Below are 19,651 nucleotides of genomic sequence, written 5' to 3'. Positions count from 1 at the left end.
AAACATAACTATTGGGTAAACAAAAATCTCCTGATGACTTAAGATGGCTGATGAGTTACATATGCTGCACTTTTATGCCAGTAATCATTTTATAAGAGTCAGTTTTCTTGTTCCGAATGGTGGATATTTAATTTTGGAATGACTCATCTAATATAGGTGCCTAATGTTTCTGCTTGTCTCTCCTTTTGCAGGAAAAGTGTCATCAGTACTGGCCAGCGGAGCGCTCAGCCAGGTACCAGTACTTTGTGGTGGATCCCATGGCCGAGTACAACATGCCCCAGTACATCCTCCGAGAGTTCAAAGTCACAGATGCCAGGGTACGCTGGATTCGACTTTGTGTGAAAATGTCTTGCCTTCGTGTGTGTGTGTGTGTGTGTGTGTGTGTGTGTGTTTATGTGTGTATGCCTTGGTGGGACGGGTAGTGGGTGATTGGCATTTTATACAATGCAGCCATCCAGCCCAAATCCATCTTAATTTTAGGTTTCCATACAAATACTGACAGTCGCACTAAGTGTTGAAAATTATGCAGACTGTGATTTCAAGGTAGAGATGATCAGAACGCGGCCCGTGTTATTTCTCTTGACAGGTTGACATAAAGTGAATGCGCCGTCAAACATGTTTACTCGGATTTAGCAACGGCATGTGTGCTCTGTGGATTGTGTGTGTGTGTGTGTGTGTGTGCACATGCATTAGTGTGTGTATGCGCTAGATCTCTGTGAAATACATGAAAAGCAGAGCCTCCAATCCCCAAGGCCAGTACTGGAACTCCCTGTGATGCAGTGGTTTCAATGGACTATAAATACACTTGGCTGTCATCAGAAGGCCCACAGCACATAGCAGCAGCACCACTCTAATCCCCCCCACACACACACATACACACACCACATATATGTATGTATTGTATGCATTATATATTTATATATATATATATATGTGCGTTACGAGTTTTAAGAGTTTTGTTCCAAAATAAGATATCCACCATTTGAAAAATGTGACACAATATGTGACACAATGATGAACTTCATGTAGCAATTTCTTTCCAAAATGGAAATATAGCATTTTGGAAATGAACTATTCATATGCGCACATACAAACTCAAAACACATATAAACCAGTCATATGAAAACACCCAGGTCTGCAGCCTATATCCTGTGGTGCGGTTGATTTCTGAGTCTACTATATACTACTATAATACTATATTGCATATTTGGTTGTGTGGACATGAGAGTGCAGGGCACAGAGATGTGTGAAGCACAAACCACAAAGTACAGCAGAGTGTAATGTGGTTGTAGACATAAATTCGAGCTTTGAAGAGAACTAATCTGGCCAGTCACACCCACAACCCACATTACACTGTAAAGCTACTGAAAAGTGTTGCATTATGCAAACCGTACATGTCACCTATGTGTCAGTTTGTCTTTTTGTCAATACGCTGTGCCTCTTTAACATAAATAAACTCCTTGTTTGCTGCCCTTAGGACGGCCAGTCCAGAACAATCCGCCAATTCCAATTCACTGACTGGCCCGAGCAAGGAGTGCCAAAAACCGGGGAAGGCTTCATTGATTTCATTGGCCAAGTGCACAAAACCAAGGAGCAGTTCGGACAGGATGGACCAATCACTGTACACTGCAGGTAAGGAGACTGGATGGCACTGTGTGTGTGTGTGTGTGTGTGTTGAAGAAAGCACATGGGCGGGGTGCCATTTCAGAGATTTGTAGGTGCTAGCAAGATATTCCTGTTTGTATTTTGATGTGACATCAATGTTCTTACTAGGGTCAAACTGCATTCACAAATAATTTTTAGTGTTTGTTTTCTACTTCTGCATGAAGTACCAGATGGGTGGAGTTAACCACACCAGGACAGTTCAGATAATCACAGAGGAGTATACCAAATTTTAGATTTCCTGTGATTGTCTAAACTGGCACTGGCACTGGTGTATATTTGCGGTGCATTATACGGACACAAAGTAACCCTGCCGTAATAATAATGCAATGTCTGATACTCAATGTTTATGTGGGATCTCCTCCTACTGCATTTACATTAAATAACATTTAAGGCAATATAGCAGACTCCCTTATTCAGAGCAACTTGAAATTAGGTGCAAAAGTAGAATAAGATTCAATTCCTTGATTTAACAAATGCTGCTTGTGTGTGTGCTCCTCAGTGCCGGTGTGGGCAGGACCGGCGTCTTCATCACCCTCAGCATCGTGCTGGAGAGGATGAGATACGAGGGCGTGGTCGACCTCTTCCAGACGGTGAAGACGCTTCGCACCCAGCGGCCTGCCATGGTGCAGACGGAGGTGAGGACAGAATACTGACTCGGCTATCGTTCATACTCAAAATCCCAGTTATGGGTTAACCGCTCCTTAAAACAGACTGCAGCCGTTGTGTGTAAGTCAGTTCTGTTTCCATGGTAACTGCCCGGGGTTAAACAGTGCAAGTAATATTAAGCGTTTGATTTCTTAACCTGCTTGGAGTACCAGATTTTACCAGGTTTTGCCACAAAGGACAACACAGCAAGTGGCAGAAAGTTTAGACAAACACAGGACAGTATTTGAAAGTCATTTTCGTATTCTTCTCTGTGATTGATAACTTTACCTGACAGTATCTGAATTGTCCTTATGTGGTAAACCCATTGATCTGGTGTTCCACTAAAACAAAGAATTCACTATTTGACTCAAATCTGCATGTACAATATTCTTTTTATAGAGGCCTTGCAGTTACATCACAAATCTCCTCAGAACCACATCTGGCCTCCATGATGGTGCCAGATTTGTTTCCATTTGTTTAGGTTACTGTGACGCAGTAAACTGTCTCGTCTTTGGTCCTAGTCTCTACTTCAAAACACTGCCAGTTGTAGCTTGAGAAGAGTCAGCTCAGTTAACCTGAACAAACAGTTGGTTTTTGGCTTTGTTAGCTAACTAATTAGCTAGCAGACTAACTTAGCAAAGCAAATGATGATAATGTTAAGATGTGACTACTAGCCACTAACACTACTAACTCTAGATTCTACTAGATGCATTAGCTAGTGTGCAAATCACATGTGTTTACAACAAGACGGTGAAGGGCAGCTGACCAGATACTATGATTGACTTGTTAAAAAGCTGACATTATCTAAACACAAAATCAATCAGATGTATCAGTGGTGAAATGATCAGTTGCCAGTTAAAAACAACACAGAAATGATCCATGTCTATTCCATACTGTTGAGATGGCTGAGTCGTAATTTTAGAAACACAACCAGCCACTGTTGCCAAGCTCTGTGGTCACCTGTCACCTGAAAGCCCTCTATTCATGGATATTTGTGAACAGGATATGAAAATGCATGTAAATTATTTCTCCTAAATGACGCACAACATACCGTGCATGTAAACATAAACAAACAAACACTCACTGAGGCTTCCTCTCCCCTGCAGGACCAGTACCAGTTGTGCTACAGGGCAGCGCTGGAGTACCTGGGGAGCTTTGACCACTATGCAACGTAACCACTCCCACCGAGCAGCCTCCCTGGTCAGACCTCTCAGGAGTGTGCCAAGTGTCCCATCTCAGCCGCCATCCAATCACTTGACCCCCCCATACCCGCCCCCCTCTCCCCCCTCCCCTCACACAGCTACCGGAGGGGAGGAGAAAGGGACGTGCTTGCGGACCCGGCGACGGGTTCAACCAATCACAGAGATCCACACGGATTTACCACACAAGAGATTTTGCTTTAAAAATAATAAAAAGAAACAGTACAATGACTACGACAACTACGACAACTCTTGTACGGATGCGACAGCTCAGACCGGCAGCTTGCTTCTCTGTCCTGTCGACGCCAAACCTCCCCGATTGTCAAAGGCTACTGGTAGCACTAAGAGAATATTCTCTCTCTTTTTTTTTTGTTAATTTTATTGTCACTATTATGATATTATGACAAATGTTATTATTTAGCGCATCATTTTTTTTGTTGTTGTTTTTAATAATCATTTTAACACCAGACATTTCTTTTGTCTTAAACCGCCCTGCTGCGGGCCTGCATTATTTTCATAATTGGTATGTCTTTTTATTTTTTATTTTTTTTTTATCTTCTAGGGTACTTTAGCACAAGGGACATGTATTTTTAACACGTTCCTAGATACTAATACAGGAGAACCACTGTTCTCTGAGCTGCTGTCAGATTTCTTTTGTCTCATGACATTATTGTTTTGTTCTCATCGTACGTTGTTTTGGTCTTATTCAGTTCAATGGAGCAGGGGTTCACTTTGATACGCCTTTTCACTCGCTGTTTCTTACAAAAAACAATTTTGAAAAAATTATAAAATGATTTCAGAACATACACCCGCTAAAGTTGTCCTATGTAAACACAGTAGCTAGTTAAAAAAAACAAAAAAACAGTGAATCAGCTAACAGACTAAATCAGCGGTGTACAGAACTGGAAAGCACATGATTTTTTTTTTTTGTTGTTGTTTTTTGTTTTGTTTTGTTTTTTCGTCAGAAGCCTATGGCATTGAGGCCTTCATACTCCAAACCGGAGAACTTATCTGAGGAAAACAGACTTTTATACCCAACGGGTAGTTGAAAAAGAAACTCCCTAATCTCTGAATATAGTTGCTCTTCAAGCCCCTCCCGTCTCCTCACTGCCCGATAGCCTGGTCAGTTTTGCTGGGGTTGAACCAAACGGACCGGAGGAGCAGGGTGGTTCATACGGGCCGAGGAGCAGAGCCATCAGCACTGGCACCTGTACAGAATCAACCATTCCTACCAGAGGGACAGAGACTCAGCCCTTTGGACTGAAACCTGCTATTATTTTATACAGAAATAGAACTATAAATATATATATAATTATGATTGATTATATATATGTACAATTATACATAGATATATCCACAGCTTCAAAAGTATATTGTCCAAAAGGATTCACTCTGCCGACGTACCAACCCTAGAGAAAACTGCAGAGAGCCTGCTGTCCTAGAGTGTGTATTAATGGAAACACCGTTGTATCTACTGTACTACCATAGTAACTTTGACAGCTGGTTGTCCATCTGAATGAGGAAAACAGCACAATCCCCCCCTCCCCCGTGACCCATCTGCCCCACCCCACCCACCAAAATGGACGACTCCTCAGCGCCGGCCATCGCACCACTGAAGCACATCTTCACCCACAAGGCGCAAGGAGGGAGCGTCAAATCTGAGGCCTACATGGTGGTGGTGGTGGCGGTAAGGGGGGGGGGAGACTTGAACACGCTGGCGAAAAATAAAAACGTTCATTTTTACCTTGTGAATGCTTAGTGCTGTAGGGATTCGATCTGTTGTATACACAGTCTGTTTTCTATTTGTTGATAAAGAACTGGAATTTAAAAGATATTGCTGAAAAACAAAAAAACTCATCGATGTTAATAAAGTTGAATAATTGGGTTTTTGTACGAATCCTTGCTTGTGATGTTTCGTTTATTTTGTGGCTTGCAAAGTGTGAATTGTTTCATGTTTAATGGTTTGTGGATAAATGACTAAGAGAAGAAGAAGGTTCCTGTTTTGCTCAGTGACTTTAAGGTGATACACAGAGCGACAAGGCCCAAGTTGCACTCATTACATTCTTGTTGCAAAAATAGATTTTTCACCCTTTTCTCTCACTTTCTTTCCTGTTGCTGGGAGCGTTGCCCAATGCGTCGCCCCAAAAATTGCCTTGTGTTTCAACACCCTAACATTTAGTTCATACTGTAGTCACAGTTCTACAAGTTGGAAGACTGCCCTCCTTTGATATCAAGGGATTTTTAAGAACTTTCCCTGCTCCCACAACCCATGCGAAATGGTCAGATGCATGAGAGGATATCATGTTTTTCAGCTCAACGTACTCTCTGTGCGTGTGTGTGTGTGTGCGTGCGTGTGCGTGTGTGTGAGTGTGTGTGTCCATGAGTAAAACTTTTTCGGCTGGGTTCCCGGAGCCGTCCCCGGTCTCAGCAGAGTGGAAACCCCTCAGCGCTCGGTCTTCACCTCCTACTCCTCCTCCTCCTCTCTCCAGCAGCCCACACACTACCAGCCTGCTAAATCACTGCCAGTTGCCGTCACACAACTACAGCTAAAGAAAGGCTCTATAGCCAAGACAGGATGGCTGTAGCTGAGGCAAAGCATGCAGAGGTTTGGGTTTAGTACGTCTATCCTGTATGTGTGATGGTGATAACATGTTGAGGGGAACCTTGAATAAAGGAACACAGGCACATAAATAGGATACATTCTTGCATTTAAATGATTTGACTTTGTTAATGCTTTCATTATGTGAAGCCACAGTGGGAGTTTAGTCACGGCAAAGCCTGCCAAGACCGGGACACAATATGTATGATAAATGCAATAGTGTTAACATGTTGAGGAGGATGTAGTTATTACAAAGAATCACAAAAAGGACATATAGCTACATTTAACTGATAATTGTTGTTGCGCTCATTATCGTTTAGTACTACTGTTTATTTGTTTGTTGGGAGTGCAATATGGTTTCTGAATTTGAGCAGGCTTTAACGAGCCAGCAGTATCATCATTTTCCTTGTGATTTGATTGTGCAGTTAGCAGTGAACGGCATAGCAGACGCCCAAGCCTATAATGTTATTATTTTTTAGAGTCAATTTGGATTGTTATGATAATGTTACTGTTAGTGTTATTTCTGTTCTGTGGAGTGGGCCTTAATGCTAACAGTGCAAATATTCTGTTTATGATTGCCAACAGATTGTTAACATGACTGTTTTTTACCTTTTATTTTACAGCACTGTAACTTTTTAATGTAAATGCAGGTGATTATTATTAGTAGTAGTAGTAGCAGTGGTAGTACTAGTTAGTACTGAATAATGTGGAATTTCCGTTGTAGCATCTTACAAATTCTGTGTTTTAGATCCCATGGAAACCAGTTGACATCACAGTGTCGTCTTGGTTATATGAAGAGTGTCCAGGAGCATTTTCCTTTCATTTCATATCCTTGTTTCAGATCACCCAAGACACAGCCCAACTTAGTACCCAGTTTACCATCATCACTATCCACAGGAGACACCATGAGTAGTGAGATTGGGTAAGGAGATTTGAAAATCAACATAGAAGTGACAAATTCACACTGCATATTTTAGAGTACGTTGTGACGCTAACTTATTTGTCCTTGTAGGTACTTTGCAAATCTTGACCGAGCGAAAGAAGATAGTATTGACGCACATTCGCTCCATTTGAAGATTGCATCCCAGTTGGAGCATCTCCTGTCCGACTTCAACCTGGCGGAGGACGGCTTCCTCCTGAAACACATGCAGAAGAACAAGCTGGGCTACGTCAGTCTCAAGCTCCTCACTTCCTTTAAAAAGGTAAAGAAAAAATACCACTTTTGATTTACCAAGACTTAAATGTACCAGTGGGCTTTCTATGCTGTTTATATTTTACCAGTTTAAATAAAAACAATGCATTAAAATGAAGTGCTGCTGCTTGTCACAGATCAAGGTGCTGACCAGAGACTGGCGTGTGACTCTAGCGGGAGCGCGCTGCTCGAAGCTGCTGGAAGTGAATGAGGAAGGGACCAAAGTGAGGCGGAGAGAGCCACTCCCCAAGTGGCTGCTGTGTTCCCCCACCAACAAGCTCCTCCTCGCCTGGAACCTATTTGAGAAGCAGACAGGAGAAGACCCAGCAGCCCAAGGCCTGGAGAAACCCAGAGTCCAGGAGAGAGTCTCGAAAGTGTTCAGCATTTACGGCAACGTTACGTCAATCTGGATCCTGCAACCTGGCAAAGAGCTTCCCAAGGAGCTGCAGTGCTATGCCAAGCGCCACAGTGAGCTTGGCCAGCACCTGTGTGCCGTGGTGAGGTTCGACTGTTTGCAGGCGGCTCGAAGGGCCCACCGTGCCCTGAAGGCAGAAGAGCACAAGACGGATGGGAAGGGCATGTGTGTGGTGCCCTTGGGATTCCCTGGGACACGGCACTTCACCGAGGAAGAACCGCCAGAGGAAAGCGATGAGGATACACCTGAGGAGGCCGAACCCAGCCAGAAAAAGTGCGAACATAAATCCTCACCCCTGCAGAAAAGCCCATTCCCATTTAAGGGTTCCAAAAAGGCTCCACGCAGGTTTTGGCCCCAGAAGCCCCTGCGCGACCCCCTGGGACATGTCTTTAAAAAGTTCTCCACCGGCTGCCAGGGCTGGCCCTTCCCTGAGTTCAAGAGCAGATTCAGCAGGAGGAACGGGTGCTCTGGAGACGATGGCCAGGAGAGTTCCGGGTGCCCCTGGGTGCTGAGACGCAAAGTCACACCCGGCGCAGCCCACCCTGAGGCCGGGCTCATCATGTCACAGGGGGTGCTGCGTCTGCCCTGCGGCCCGGACGGCACCAAGGGCTTCCACGGCAGCAGGGGGAGAGGGAAGCCGCTGCAGCAGCAATAGGCAGCTTTTTTTCTAGATCTACTAATTTCACCTCTTCTGGACGACGGCTGCAGATATATGGACTGGTGCTACTGCTACATTCAGTCACTCCCAGAAGTTCAGAAGATGATGAAATCAAAATAAATATATTTTTATTCCATATAAAGCAAGAAAAAAGTGATCTATAGTAGTCTATTGGTGAGAAAGCATTCAGTCTGGGTGAGACTTGGATCTTGGCTGTAGGTGTAAATCACTGACAGCGGGGGGCAGCATTTGCCTGTGTGTTCATAGTTTTGTGTTTTAACAACTCACTACAGCCTACCTGTCATAGTTACATGGAACTAAATACACTGCTATATTATCAAGTGGTAAAAATTGTTATACAAAAATAAGTGTTAATGTGATGAAGTAAGAGTATGTCAAAAATCTATACATGCTTTTTGAAAACAGCAGTAGGCTCTACATCCCTGAGGCCCCAACTAGTCTGGTCACAACTCTGCAAATTGCAATGTATATTTGTTCTTGGGCCAAGATGGATTTGTCTTGTTTCCGCTGCTCACAGAAAGTAGCCTTTTCTTTCAACATGCTATGCTCAAAAAAGCACCAAATGTCCCACTGCATCTTTTCAAATCTCTGCTTAGATTTTGTTTCTCTAAAAAGTAGTTTTCCACTCAGTAAGATGACATTTGGCTGAAGGTTACTTGTCCAATCATCAAACCACATTTTGCGCAAGATGTGTGTAGTAGCCACGTTTGTGCCTTATTTCCAGCCTTTCTAATGACACCTCGAGCGGAATGGTGTGTTTATAGTGTTACTGATTGAGGGCTTCCTTAAAATCTAGCCCAAACCTAAACAGAATGTGTTTCTTCACTCATCCACGCCCAGTGGAAAGATTCAATCCTATGTGTATGTGATTCTGTGATATTCAAATTGGAAACATACTTTTTCTTTTTCTTGTATATGCTGTATGACAGAATGTCATCATTGCAGATGTAATCTTAGGGTGTTGAATGAAACCTTGCAGTGTACATGCTCAAGAGTTTCTCTCTCGTTGTCTCTGACTTTATTTAGCAATTAACAGCTGTTACACTTTTATTGCAATGGAGGCCGGTCTATGAAAACTTTACACATCTGTGAACAATATGTATAGAGCAGAAACTTTCTGCCCCACGTCAGGAAATGTTTCTGTGCTGATATTTCCTTTTCAAGGCTAGAAAAGCACGATATTTGCTGCTAACTGGAAGTCATTATGTATTTACGCAGTACCCCCTTACTAATAATTGTGGGTGTTCGTGCTAAATGAGCTAGTTGGGTGAATTTGCACGTTTTTCTTAGGGCGTTTTTGTTGTTGGGTCTGCGAAATTTGCACCTGCTGACTGTCATCAAAATATTCTTAGCATTCTCAGCTTGAAAAAGAACAGGTATGTTCTCTTGATTTGTGGTATAGTGTTATCCTGCAGGTGAGGACTGGAGGGTTTGAGTGAAAAGGAGGATTTGTTTTGGCTGCACTTCAGACTATACATAAAATCTATGGTTTAGGTCACTGTGATAATGAACTGAAGACATCCATCAATACACCTGTTGGTTTGAGATTAATCTAAGACTCGGGTAAAGATTAATTTGGTTCTTTTCATACATTTTTTAAGTTACAGTCCTAGATAAAACAAAAATTAGCAGTCCGTCTCATCTACATCTCACTAGTGGGCCTTTGAAAAGCATGATTTGTGTATATCTTTGGCATGAGGATATGAGAATGACTCATGGTGTTAGAATGAGATATTTGTTAGCAAATAATTTGTTTCCTGCTGTAAAGCTGACATTATTACTCACACTCCAGGATTGCCGCTATGTTTCAACATTTTTGTCTCGAGCCATAATTCAGAACAAGTAATTTTGTTTGGTTCAACAGCTTACCTGTAAATTTATTTGACTGGTTAATGTTTCAAAACAGCACCTGTTCAGCTCTGTGGGTCTCCAACATCGTGTGCATCTCCCTGGCAACATCGCTTCACTGCTATCTCTAAACTGGTTGGCCTTTGTTTTTATATCACTGACCCCGCACACCTGACGCATTTCCTCCACGGATGGGTATTTATTTAGATTGCAGTGTGGAGTGCCTGATACCTTCCAAAAGCACAACCATCTGCTCCTCATTTGCCGCTCAAGGCTCAGGGGCTAAAATAGTGGTTTGTATTGGAGGAGATGTGAATGTGAGACTCTCAACAACAACATCCCTGGTTTCATCCCCGGCCAACTCTAGATTGAATCATCATGAAATACCTCAACTGTGATATATCAATTTAACTGGGGTTAGTGTTTTTGTTGCACCTATTTGACAAACTATCGTGAATTCCCTCACCCAAAAAGGCTGGAGGACACTTGCTTCAGCGGACCCCTCTTACTGCACCCGCTGATCCACCCAATTGAGGCTATTTACCACCGTGCGCTTAAGATGGCAGACTCCCTTGCAGCAGAAGGTAAATGTAAGCCCTTGCTCAGGCCAAAGCATCCTTTAGTGCTCCTGGAGCTAGAGCCAGGGAGATTATCATGTCAGGAGTAATCCGACTCGGCCCACAAGCACAACTATGGAGGAGGAGGAGCAACAGTTGTGGGGGGGTGAGGCAGGCGGAGGCATCAGAGGAGCTCTGTGCTCCACTTACTGTGACGACGCTCTCCCTCCTCACCCTAACCCATCTTTCCAAACCCGCAGTGTAGCCCTTCCTGGAGCCCAGCCCGAGCTGAGGAGAAGACCTGCTGCTCCATAGGGGTAAGAAGATGTGCATGCTGTATCATTTGTTATCTATCCAACAATGTTCTGACTTGTCTGAGTGGAGATGAAATGATCTAGTACCTACAGCACTGAGTTTCATAGCAGATGGAGTAAAAGTTGGGGCATCTGTGAGATCTAAGACACTGTACCCCTCTTTTGCTCTGCACCTCTGTACTCAGGTTTTTTTGAAAAAGGGAGACTAAAACTTGGATGGATTAACATGGTGAGAGTTTTCTGAAGTGAGCCACATGTCGAGTCAAGGGGCTATTCTAAACAGCCAGCTCTCCTCTTTCAATGGATCAAGCTGAGTGCCATGAAGCTCATGGTTGCCTTCAGAGGAATGTGGATTTTGATCATTGCAACATAAGGCACTTTTGTGGAAGTGCCACAATGATAAAGGGATAAGAGCGCCTGGCCCTGGATCAAGTCAGGACACCTCCCCTGCTTCTCAGAGGCACATGGAGTTCTGATGGTTTTTAGGGGAACAAAGTGGATTCCTTCCCTCGCTCCGCGGCTGTGATGATGGACTTACCCAGCCAGCACTTGCCTGTGGAGGTCAGCTGAAGACGACGCCACGCAGCTAAGTCTGGATTAGCCGGCCGAACGGTAAGGACACCACATCTTCTTTTGTTAGTATAAGCCGGCGGCTTATGGGGGGAAGGCGTTAGGTGCTGCTGACAGGGATGCCTCACCAAGTGCTTGAGTGGCAGAAAACACACGTTGGATTATCTGTATCAACAAGCGGCTCTTGCTGCAGCCGCATGTCAATAGTGCACAGCGGCCTGTCACGGAATGTTTGGAGAGCGGTTACTATTGGTTATTATGAGGGACGTGCCACCATGTTGGATTAGCGACATCAAAAATAAATTATTCTAATACTGTAGTAGAATTTAAACACCTATCCACCACACAGAAATTGGGCCTTTTCTTTGTTTTTTGTATTTTTTTTTTTTCCAGGGAGGAAGATCTAGTAGTGCTTGTCTTCCGTTCCAACATGGTGGTGTGCCCCTCATTATCATGAGTAACCACTCTCCAAATATTCTGTCACATACAGGTTATTGATAATGGTTCTCAAATTTTCTCCCTTCTGAGCACAACGTTTTTTTTTCAGCGCTGCCTCTTTAACAGGTTGAATAAGGAAAGAACAGTTGCATCTAAACTTTTGATCTAAATATAAACTGCTAGAGAAGCAAACTTAATGATACTCACTGTGGGCATTTGACTGACATGATGATCCGCATCCCGCTAAGCCCATATCATACGTAGAGCTTATACTGTATCTAGTGGAGTGCCAGAGGTTAAGCCTAAAGTCACTTGAGCCTGTCAGTTCCCATAACCCACCATCCAAACTGGCCATAACTGAAGCACCTGAAGGAGATGAGGTTCAACTGTCAGTGAAGTGAAGAACCATAAACACCTCATCATCTGCACTTTGTTTTGTTTTTTGCCAGCTTCTCACTTAAACATACAATGCACACATGTAAAAAATTAAGATGTCGGTAGTTTGACGCAAGGGTATGCTAATATTGATGTAAAATGTCATCGTGTTTCAGATGTTTCTGCTTGCTTGAGCTTGCTCGCGTGGGTCATATTTGAACATGGTATTCAGCAAGTGCCAGATGGACGTCAACCTTTTCTACCGGCAACATCAACATGTTTAACATGGGTTTAGCTGCAATACTGTTGTGTTAAAAGAGGATCTGGCATAGACAGATTAGCAGCGAGAATAGCAGGGCACAGACTCATTTTTAGTAAGTCCACGACATCAATCTTATTCTTGGCCCGAACATAAATGATGAGGCAAGGTGACGTTTCCTTGCCAAGCCTTGAGTAACCTCTCTTTGTCCGTTGGTCAAAGTGCTATTTAAAGGGACGTCCAAACACAACATGTAACTGTACCTTGATTGAAGTGTTCCCGTAATAGCAGAGGCCAGACAAATTGGGTCTGATGTCAAATGAGCGTCTGAAAGTGTGTCTTCCTTTGCCCTGCAATCACATCTCATTAAAGCCACCTTGATAGCAACAGGTTTGAGTTGTGCCTTTGAGATTCCGTGCATGGCTGTCAGGGTCACTGGATTAATCTGTATAAACCCATGGGAGGTGATAGGAGGGATTCCAAAATTAAAATCGAAGCTGCTTACCACTCACATATCCCTAGCAGATCAAAAAGACAGAAATGGATACAAAGGTCAGGTTTAGAAGTCGTATACCGCGGGCAACTTTATTGGCATTTCCCATAGATGTATTTCCTTCTTCTTCTCTGTAATGAACTTCAACTTTCTTGCTAACAAGGAGCAGGCTTGTTTTAATTATCCCGTAGGTACTGAGTGACAGAGCGCAAGCCAACCAAAGTGGTTGCCCAGCAAAATCACAGCGCAGCCTAGCCTAAGCCTTTTTCAGTTGCATTAGAACCAAGGCTGGATTTAGCACAGCCAATCCTGGCTCAGAACATCCACTTTATTTTACATCCTTTCGGCCCACCCTGGTGCCGACACAACAAGTCCAACTTATCGAGGTCATCACTTTTCTTCTCCATTATTCTGATTGAAGGCTGGCTAGGTTTAGAGGGCGCCTGCTGGGTGCTCTCTCGGTGGGCCCTGCTGGCCTAACCCCCGAGTTAGAGGTGTCTGACGGATTAACACACACACACACGCACGCACACACACACACACACACATACGGCCAGGCCATGGCTCCGCCACCAGCACTGCAGCCAGGTGTTAACCCACGTGACGGCAGATAAAGCCGGCAGGCATTAGTGCTAATCCCGCCCTGATCTTTGGAATATGTCCCTATTACCTCCCCAAGCACTCTCTAGCTGTCCCCAGGCCTCCTGATGCTCACTTAAGAGGGAAAAGACAAGACAAGGCCTCTCTAGGACTCCCTAAAGCACGTTGTTTCCTTGCAACCACCAAGTTCAACACAGTAGGTGCCTTTCCCACTGTTTGCTATACTCCTCTGTTATCTTTCGAGTGCAGGTATTTATTATGGGGTGTGTTCAGAGTAGCAAAGGGACAGCTGGTCACGTAGGTGGAGCTCAGCTGAAACGCATGGCTGAATATGTAGGTAAAGGCCTCAGGTTATGCGACGGCAGATATATAAGCCGGCGGCTGGTCCGAGCCGTGGACATTTCTAATTATCAGGAAGCAGCAATATTACGTAAGGTGGATTATCTAGTGTTATGTGATGGTGCTGCTGGGAGCGTGTGTGTTCCCTGGAAGTGAAGAGGGTGTCTTGACAACAAGTGGCAGCTTGGACTTTATCGTGATTTCGACAGACGCTTGTGTCATATGATATGGAAAAGTGAAACCATGCAAATGCTGTATGGGTGTGTGTGTGTGTGTGTGTCAGATGAGTCAGAGCGAGTCAGAGAGAACAGCCTCCATCTGGGCAACGTATAGGAACAAATGCTACAGAATAATGGGACAGAAAAGATGGTATGGACGTCTGTTTTTCCCAGCACAAAGAAGCTGTTCATTCACGCCTGTCTGTGATCTTCTCTCACTGTGATCATGTCACACTGGGCAAGATCCAGGCAAGCTGACAAGAAGGCCCCCCCTGTCTCCATTCAAAAAACTGTTAACCGCAGACGCCCCTTATCCTCATTTTGACAGATCACCAGTTCATCTTCCATAGGCAGTGACATTCTGTTGAGTGCTTCCTTCTGACATGGGAGGAGAGGACATGAGCGCCATGCTGCTGTAATTACATTACCACCAGCTTAGCAGCACCATGGCCACTGACCCAATTATTTATTGAAAACATCAATTTTATTGTGTCATTTGAATAATGCCATCTTTGAGACAAAACAAGAGCTTGGTTGAGAATCTGGCTCGCACACTGACTATGTATGATGCCTGCATTTGAGAACATATAATCTCTCAAGAATGGCTATGACACATTTCCGAATTCTTGGCAGTTGTATATTTTAATGGTCTGCCTCAAACGATGATCTTCTACAACTGTTTCTACACTACTTAGCCTTTCAGGTGAAAAATGACTAACAGCTTTCCTGTCTTTGGGTATTTATTTGCTATATCTATTACCATGTACCACCAACCACATACCTGATGTTCACTCCCACGCTGTCTAGAAACACAAAATCCTCATGAGGACTTTCACATGTTCTGCGTTTGTCATTGTGTCACTGAACCCTCCATTTTCCCCTTGTGAGTAGCTGAATTTCTCAGTTTGTTTTGGGCCTCACACCCGGGGAAATCTCCACACAAGAGCATGCATGGGCACATCGGGAGTATGTTTGTGATGCTTTGTAAAGGCCAGACATGCTGCGGCTGTGTAGGAACTGTTTTAGTTGTCTTTGCATTTTTATGTCTCTATTTGAGGATGGCTTTTCCTTCTGCCGGAGAGTCCTCCTGGGCTCCCCTATATCCTCTGCGTTGGTGCTCTCTGTTTACTGGAAAACAGCAGCTCTTGTCCTTACAGGAAGCGCACCATTCCATCATCACTCCTCAGTCATGTCTGTCTGTCTGTGGTCGCCCTAAGAAAACAACGGTGCCCCTGCCCCCCTATCAACATCTGTATATTTATGTCTGTGACAGCGTGGACCAGTGATAGATATCAAATGTCTATGCTGATTAATCACCCATGAAGATCTGAATAAGCTGTAGAACGGTGCTTGGCACTTTTATTGGTGCCGATTGACTGCAGATGCGGGTAATGTGTTTCTGAGTGGAGCAATTATGACAATCAAACTGTCTTCAGGGGCATGAGATCAGCGTTTGATGACCAAGCTTCATCCAGTGTCTAAAACATCGGAGGACTCGTCTGTTTAATGAGCTAATTGTTTTATCAAGATGAGCAACAGAGCTAACAGGCCCCAGACACTGACGTATTGAGGTCTTGTGAAGCAACTAACTTTGAGGATGAGTAATTGTCCCAAACTGACCTATTAATAGCATAAGAAAACAATGATCTCATCGTTCGCCATATATCATAACAAACTGGCTCTTGTTAAATTTAGAATTTATCATATTTAGAGCTAGAAAACTACGATCTTGGGAGACAGAAGTTGGTGTTGAACCAAACAAAATGAGAGTTTCCATTGAGGCGGCTATCTATCATGTGCGGCAATTAATTATAACAATGAAGAACGAGCATCAGACGTTCGTGTGTAGCCGGGTACCAGATAACACTGTGCAGCGGCCGCAGCTCCACATTTGATTTACATGGACTGTGTATGAAAACGAGGTTGTTAGCTGAAATGTTTGACTTTCAAATGAATACCGTGCCTCCTTTAAGCAAGCCGCCTTTGTTGTTCACAGACTGCTTACTGTGTCAAACCCATATGGAATTATGAATGATGTTTAAGTTTTGACTCATAGACCAGTTCTACCTGTTTATACTCTGTTTATATCATTCCAACTCATGTGTACAGCGTTTTTGTTTTTTTCCCCTGTGGCATCCAAAACACTCAGACCCAATGCAATACTCACTATATCTGTATATATTTCTTTTTTTTTCTATTACTGATTGCAGTGCAATCAGTGAGGTTCAACCAGAGAACCAAATTTCTCCTACTTTTTATATTTTTGTGTGGTTTTATGTTTAACGTGACCTACAGGAGCAACCCACCAAGCTGAATCCATTCTATGTGCAAACTTGCTTGCCCAATAAAACTGATTCTATTGAAACAGACAAAGACATGTGACATTTTGTCCTACTCTAAACAAGCCAAGTACACAGCAGCCCGTACATGTACAGTACAGAATCCAGTCTGGCAAAACACTTTGGAGGGCCGGTCTGGATTTGCTGTTAGTCACTGCCCGTATACCGTTTCCGGGTCTGGGGAAATGTTTTGTTAGCTCATGACATGATATGAAAAATACAAAGTAGTGAGCTTGTAAAACCTCTCAAATACCTGTGGCATGACAACAAAGAAAGAAAAAATATGGCGTAATTCTTTCAAATTGACTTTAGTGCCTTGCTGTGGCTCAGTGCCTTCTGTGAGGGAGGGGGAGTAAGATAAAGGGGCGCACAAACACACATGTTCACTGAGTGTGAGGCCCCACCATACTAGCATAGCAAATAGGTGTGGTCAAGGGATTCCTGTCAGGGAATTGTTTTTTTTCCCCCTCTTAAAAGTGTATTGCTGGACAATGTCTGTCTGTAAAAATGTTTGTTTTTCAGGAATGAAGAAAAAAATGCTTATATTCTTATTGACGTCCAAGTATTTTTGATATTTTGTCGGTTTTAAGAGGTTTCAAGGGTTAGGGTTAGGGTTAAGTTTAGGTTTAAGTTTAGGGTAAGGGTTAAAAAGAAAATTTGCAGTTGCATGGTTATTCCGCAACAGCAGTGATATGCATGAAACACACCCTACATTCTCATATGTCAACAAGTGATGTGTCGTTTTTGCAGCTCATGAACCCACTTAGGAGTGAAAATGAGCTGACAGCAGTGTCAGTGCAGAATTAGGGAAAGTAAACTGACGGTAACATGAAAGCCCTGTTGGGGAAACTTCGGCTGAGAGAAGCGGATTCACGGAAGGTCACAGAAGTGGAAAGTCACAGAAGATAACAATTAAGGCATTGTACTACCTCTGCTCTGGGATTGCAGTAATATGACAAGGTGAAATCCCTCTGACTGATTATTTTAACAGTTGTGCTCACATGGGGTTAAGTTACTTGGAACGTGCTGCAGCTCGTGACCCGAAGGAGAAAGACAGTTTACATTATTGAAGGTGTAACATTGTTTTAACATGTCTGATGTGTGCGTTCTGCCTCTCTCGACAGAGTTTCAATGCTCCTCCACGTTCTAAGATGAAGTTATGGAAAGGTGCTACTTTTGCCTTCATGCTCTGTGGTGCAGCACTGTCCATCCTCCTCACTAGAAACATGGCCACTGTTGGACAATTCAAACCTAGGACAAAACATCCACACACATCTCCATCCTCATCGAGATCGTTATCGATATCACCGTCCGTGAGCACGCCGTCGCCGTCGCCCTCATCATCACCATCCTTGCCATCGTCGACGTCGTCGTCCCAGGCGATGGGTGGTCTTCACCGGAGAACCCGGTCGGCAGGCAGCGTGAACTCTCTCCTCTCAGAGTGTAAGATAAACTGTTATTATCTCCTTTAGCAATCCCCTTGTCTGGTCTTAGATAAGGTGTCGTGTGAACCGGTTGCCTGGGCTCAGACAGAAGGCTTAGTGCCCGCGCTCGGTTGTTTATAGAACAAGTTTTTATGTCTCCCAATAACCTGCAGTCATTTAACACCTCATAGTTCACTGACTCTCCAAAGGTGGGAGGTTAGAACTACTAAAACCTTCAAGAGAGGCTGATTTACTCATTTCTCTTTGGAGGAATACACTTCAGCATGCCCCAAAAGTGCCTCCTTGACGTGCATTTGTCATTTATATTAGCTTCATAGAATGCTAAGGCTTATTATCATAGTGCCAGTGATAAGGCTTGTCTTGTTCAGTCATGGTCACAGTAATTGACCAGGAAAAACGCAGCCTTCTTCTGACATCCATTACTTTCAGAAATGTGTGCTTGCAAAATGGCCCGTCAACCTTCAGCCCTCTGATGCATCATCTTCCGATTCAACAGAAGATGATGAAGGTGATGCATCACAAACTAAATCATCCCACTGTTCCCTATGCATACCCCTCTAATTCCTCTCCTCTCCCTCAGTCTCCATGCTGTTCCAGAGCTTCACGAAGGGCGAGCTGCAGCAGGTGGTAGGGACCTTGCTGGACAGGAAGAGGCGGAAGAGCCGGCGCCTGGACAAGAGCCAGGCCCGAAGGACTAAAAGAGCCAGGAGGCCCAAGCCCTGCTCCCTGAGGGAGATGGAGCTGACCGTGAGCGAGCTGGGCCTCGGCTACGAGAGCGACGAGACCCTGCTGTTCCGCTACTGCAGCGGCAAATGCACGGGCCACCGGCGCAACTACGACATCACCATGGAGCGCATGAGGCGGACGGGCTTCAGCAAGAAGGGCCGCAAGGACAAGGTGAGCAACGGGCCCTGCTGCCGGCCCATCGCCTACGAAGAGGACATTTCCTTCCTGGACAACATGAGCCGCTACCACACGATACAGGAAGTGTCCGCGCAGGCGTGCGGCTGCGTATGACCCAGCGACCGGCACCTCCACCGACACGCACGCTGCTCTCAGCCTCTCTACGAAGAGTTCAACAAAGATACTGTTGAAAGACAACGGGGGCAACTATGGAATATATACTGGAGGAGGAAAAGATGGAATATATTTATGGCTGCTCCCTGGCGGCCTTCTCAGCAGGCGGACTTTGCATCGCTGGCGTCTGTCGCCAATAAGTTGGAACCAAATCACAGGGACAGCAAGAGCTGTGTGTGTGTTGATTCAGTGTAAAGGGACACAGAGAATGACTGTTTATACCAAATGAAAGTTTTTATGGTCTTTTCTATCTGTGTAGTAACACTGTGAATTGTAGTGTAACAACAATGTAGCAACATGATGTTTGTGATATTACAGTACATGCAGTAGACTCAGATGAGTAGCGGAATAGATTATTGCTGTTACTCCACTTTTGTACGCATGG

General features: G+C 44.2%; 3 protein-coding genes across 3 annotated transcripts in view; all 3 read left to right on the top strand.

Moving 5' to 3' along the window:
• The window catches only part of LOC139661324 (receptor-type tyrosine-protein phosphatase F-like), a 120,022-nt gene extending 114,624 nt beyond the window's left edge, over positions 1-5,398 (top strand). Inside the window, exons 33-36 of the mRNA XM_071539765.1 lie at positions 192-317; positions 1,478-1,632; positions 2,165-2,300; positions 3,417-5,398. Coding sequence (XP_071395866.1) covers positions 192-317; positions 1,478-1,632; positions 2,165-2,300; positions 3,417-3,485 — 486 coding nt within the window. The 3' untranslated portion in view covers positions 3,486-5,398. The remainder of the gene's footprint in view (positions 1-191; positions 318-1,477; positions 1,633-2,164; positions 2,301-3,416) is intronic.
• On the top strand, positions 5,089-8,370 carry LOC139661323 (la-related protein 6-like). Its single transcript, XM_071539764.1, has 4 exons — positions 5,089-5,196; positions 6,950-7,017; positions 7,121-7,310; positions 7,438-8,370. The coding sequence occupies exons 1-4, from the start codon at positions 5,089-5,091 to the stop codon at positions 8,368-8,370; spliced, it is 1,299 nt and encodes a 432-aa protein (XP_071395865.1).
• A 3,225-nt stretch (positions 8,371-11,595) lies between these two features.
• Positions 11,596-19,206, top strand: LOC139661325 (neurturin-like). Its single transcript, XM_071539766.1, has 3 exons — positions 11,596-11,725; positions 17,869-18,187; positions 18,770-19,206. The coding sequence occupies exons 2-3, from the start codon at positions 17,896-17,898 to the stop codon at positions 19,204-19,206; spliced, it is 729 nt and encodes a 242-aa protein (XP_071395867.1). The 5' UTR covers positions 11,596-11,725; positions 17,869-17,895.
• The last annotated feature ends 445 nt before the right edge of the window (positions 19,207-19,651 follow it).

Source organism: Centroberyx affinis, unplaced genomic scaffold (genome assembly GCF_046629955.1).
Source record: "Centroberyx affinis isolate AG114_WGS23_722 - 3 ecotype Tasmania unplaced genomic scaffold, CSIRO-AGI_Caff_v1 ptg003510l_1, whole genome shotgun sequence".
NCBI lineage: Eukaryota > Metazoa > Chordata > Actinopteri > Beryciformes > Berycidae > Centroberyx > Centroberyx affinis.
The sequence above is the reverse complement of the archived record's forward strand: the minus strand, read 5'-3'. Positions and strand labels throughout refer to the sequence as shown.

Bases quoted from the DNA above. Each gene is read 5' to 3' on its own strand.
- LOC139661323 (XM_071539764.1), top strand. From the start codon at position 5,089: ATGGACGACTCCTCAGCGCCGGCCATCGCACCACTGAAGCACATCTTC. The intron at 7,018-7,120 runs GTAGTGAGATTG...TTGTCCTTGTAG, and splicing joins ATCCACAGGAGACACCATGA to GTACTTTGCAAATCTTGACC. The intron at 7,311-7,437 runs GTAAAGAAAAAA...TGCTTGTCACAG, and splicing joins TCCTCACTTCCTTTAAAAAG to ATCAAGGTGCTGACCAGAGA.
- LOC139661325 (XM_071539766.1), top strand. From the start codon at position 17,896: ATGAAGTTATGGAAAGGTGCTACTTTTGCCTTCATGCTCTGTGGTGCA. The intron at 18,188-18,769 runs GTAAGATAAACT...CCTCTCCCTCAG, and splicing joins GAACTCTCTCCTCTCAGAGT to TCTCCATGCTGTTCCAGAGC.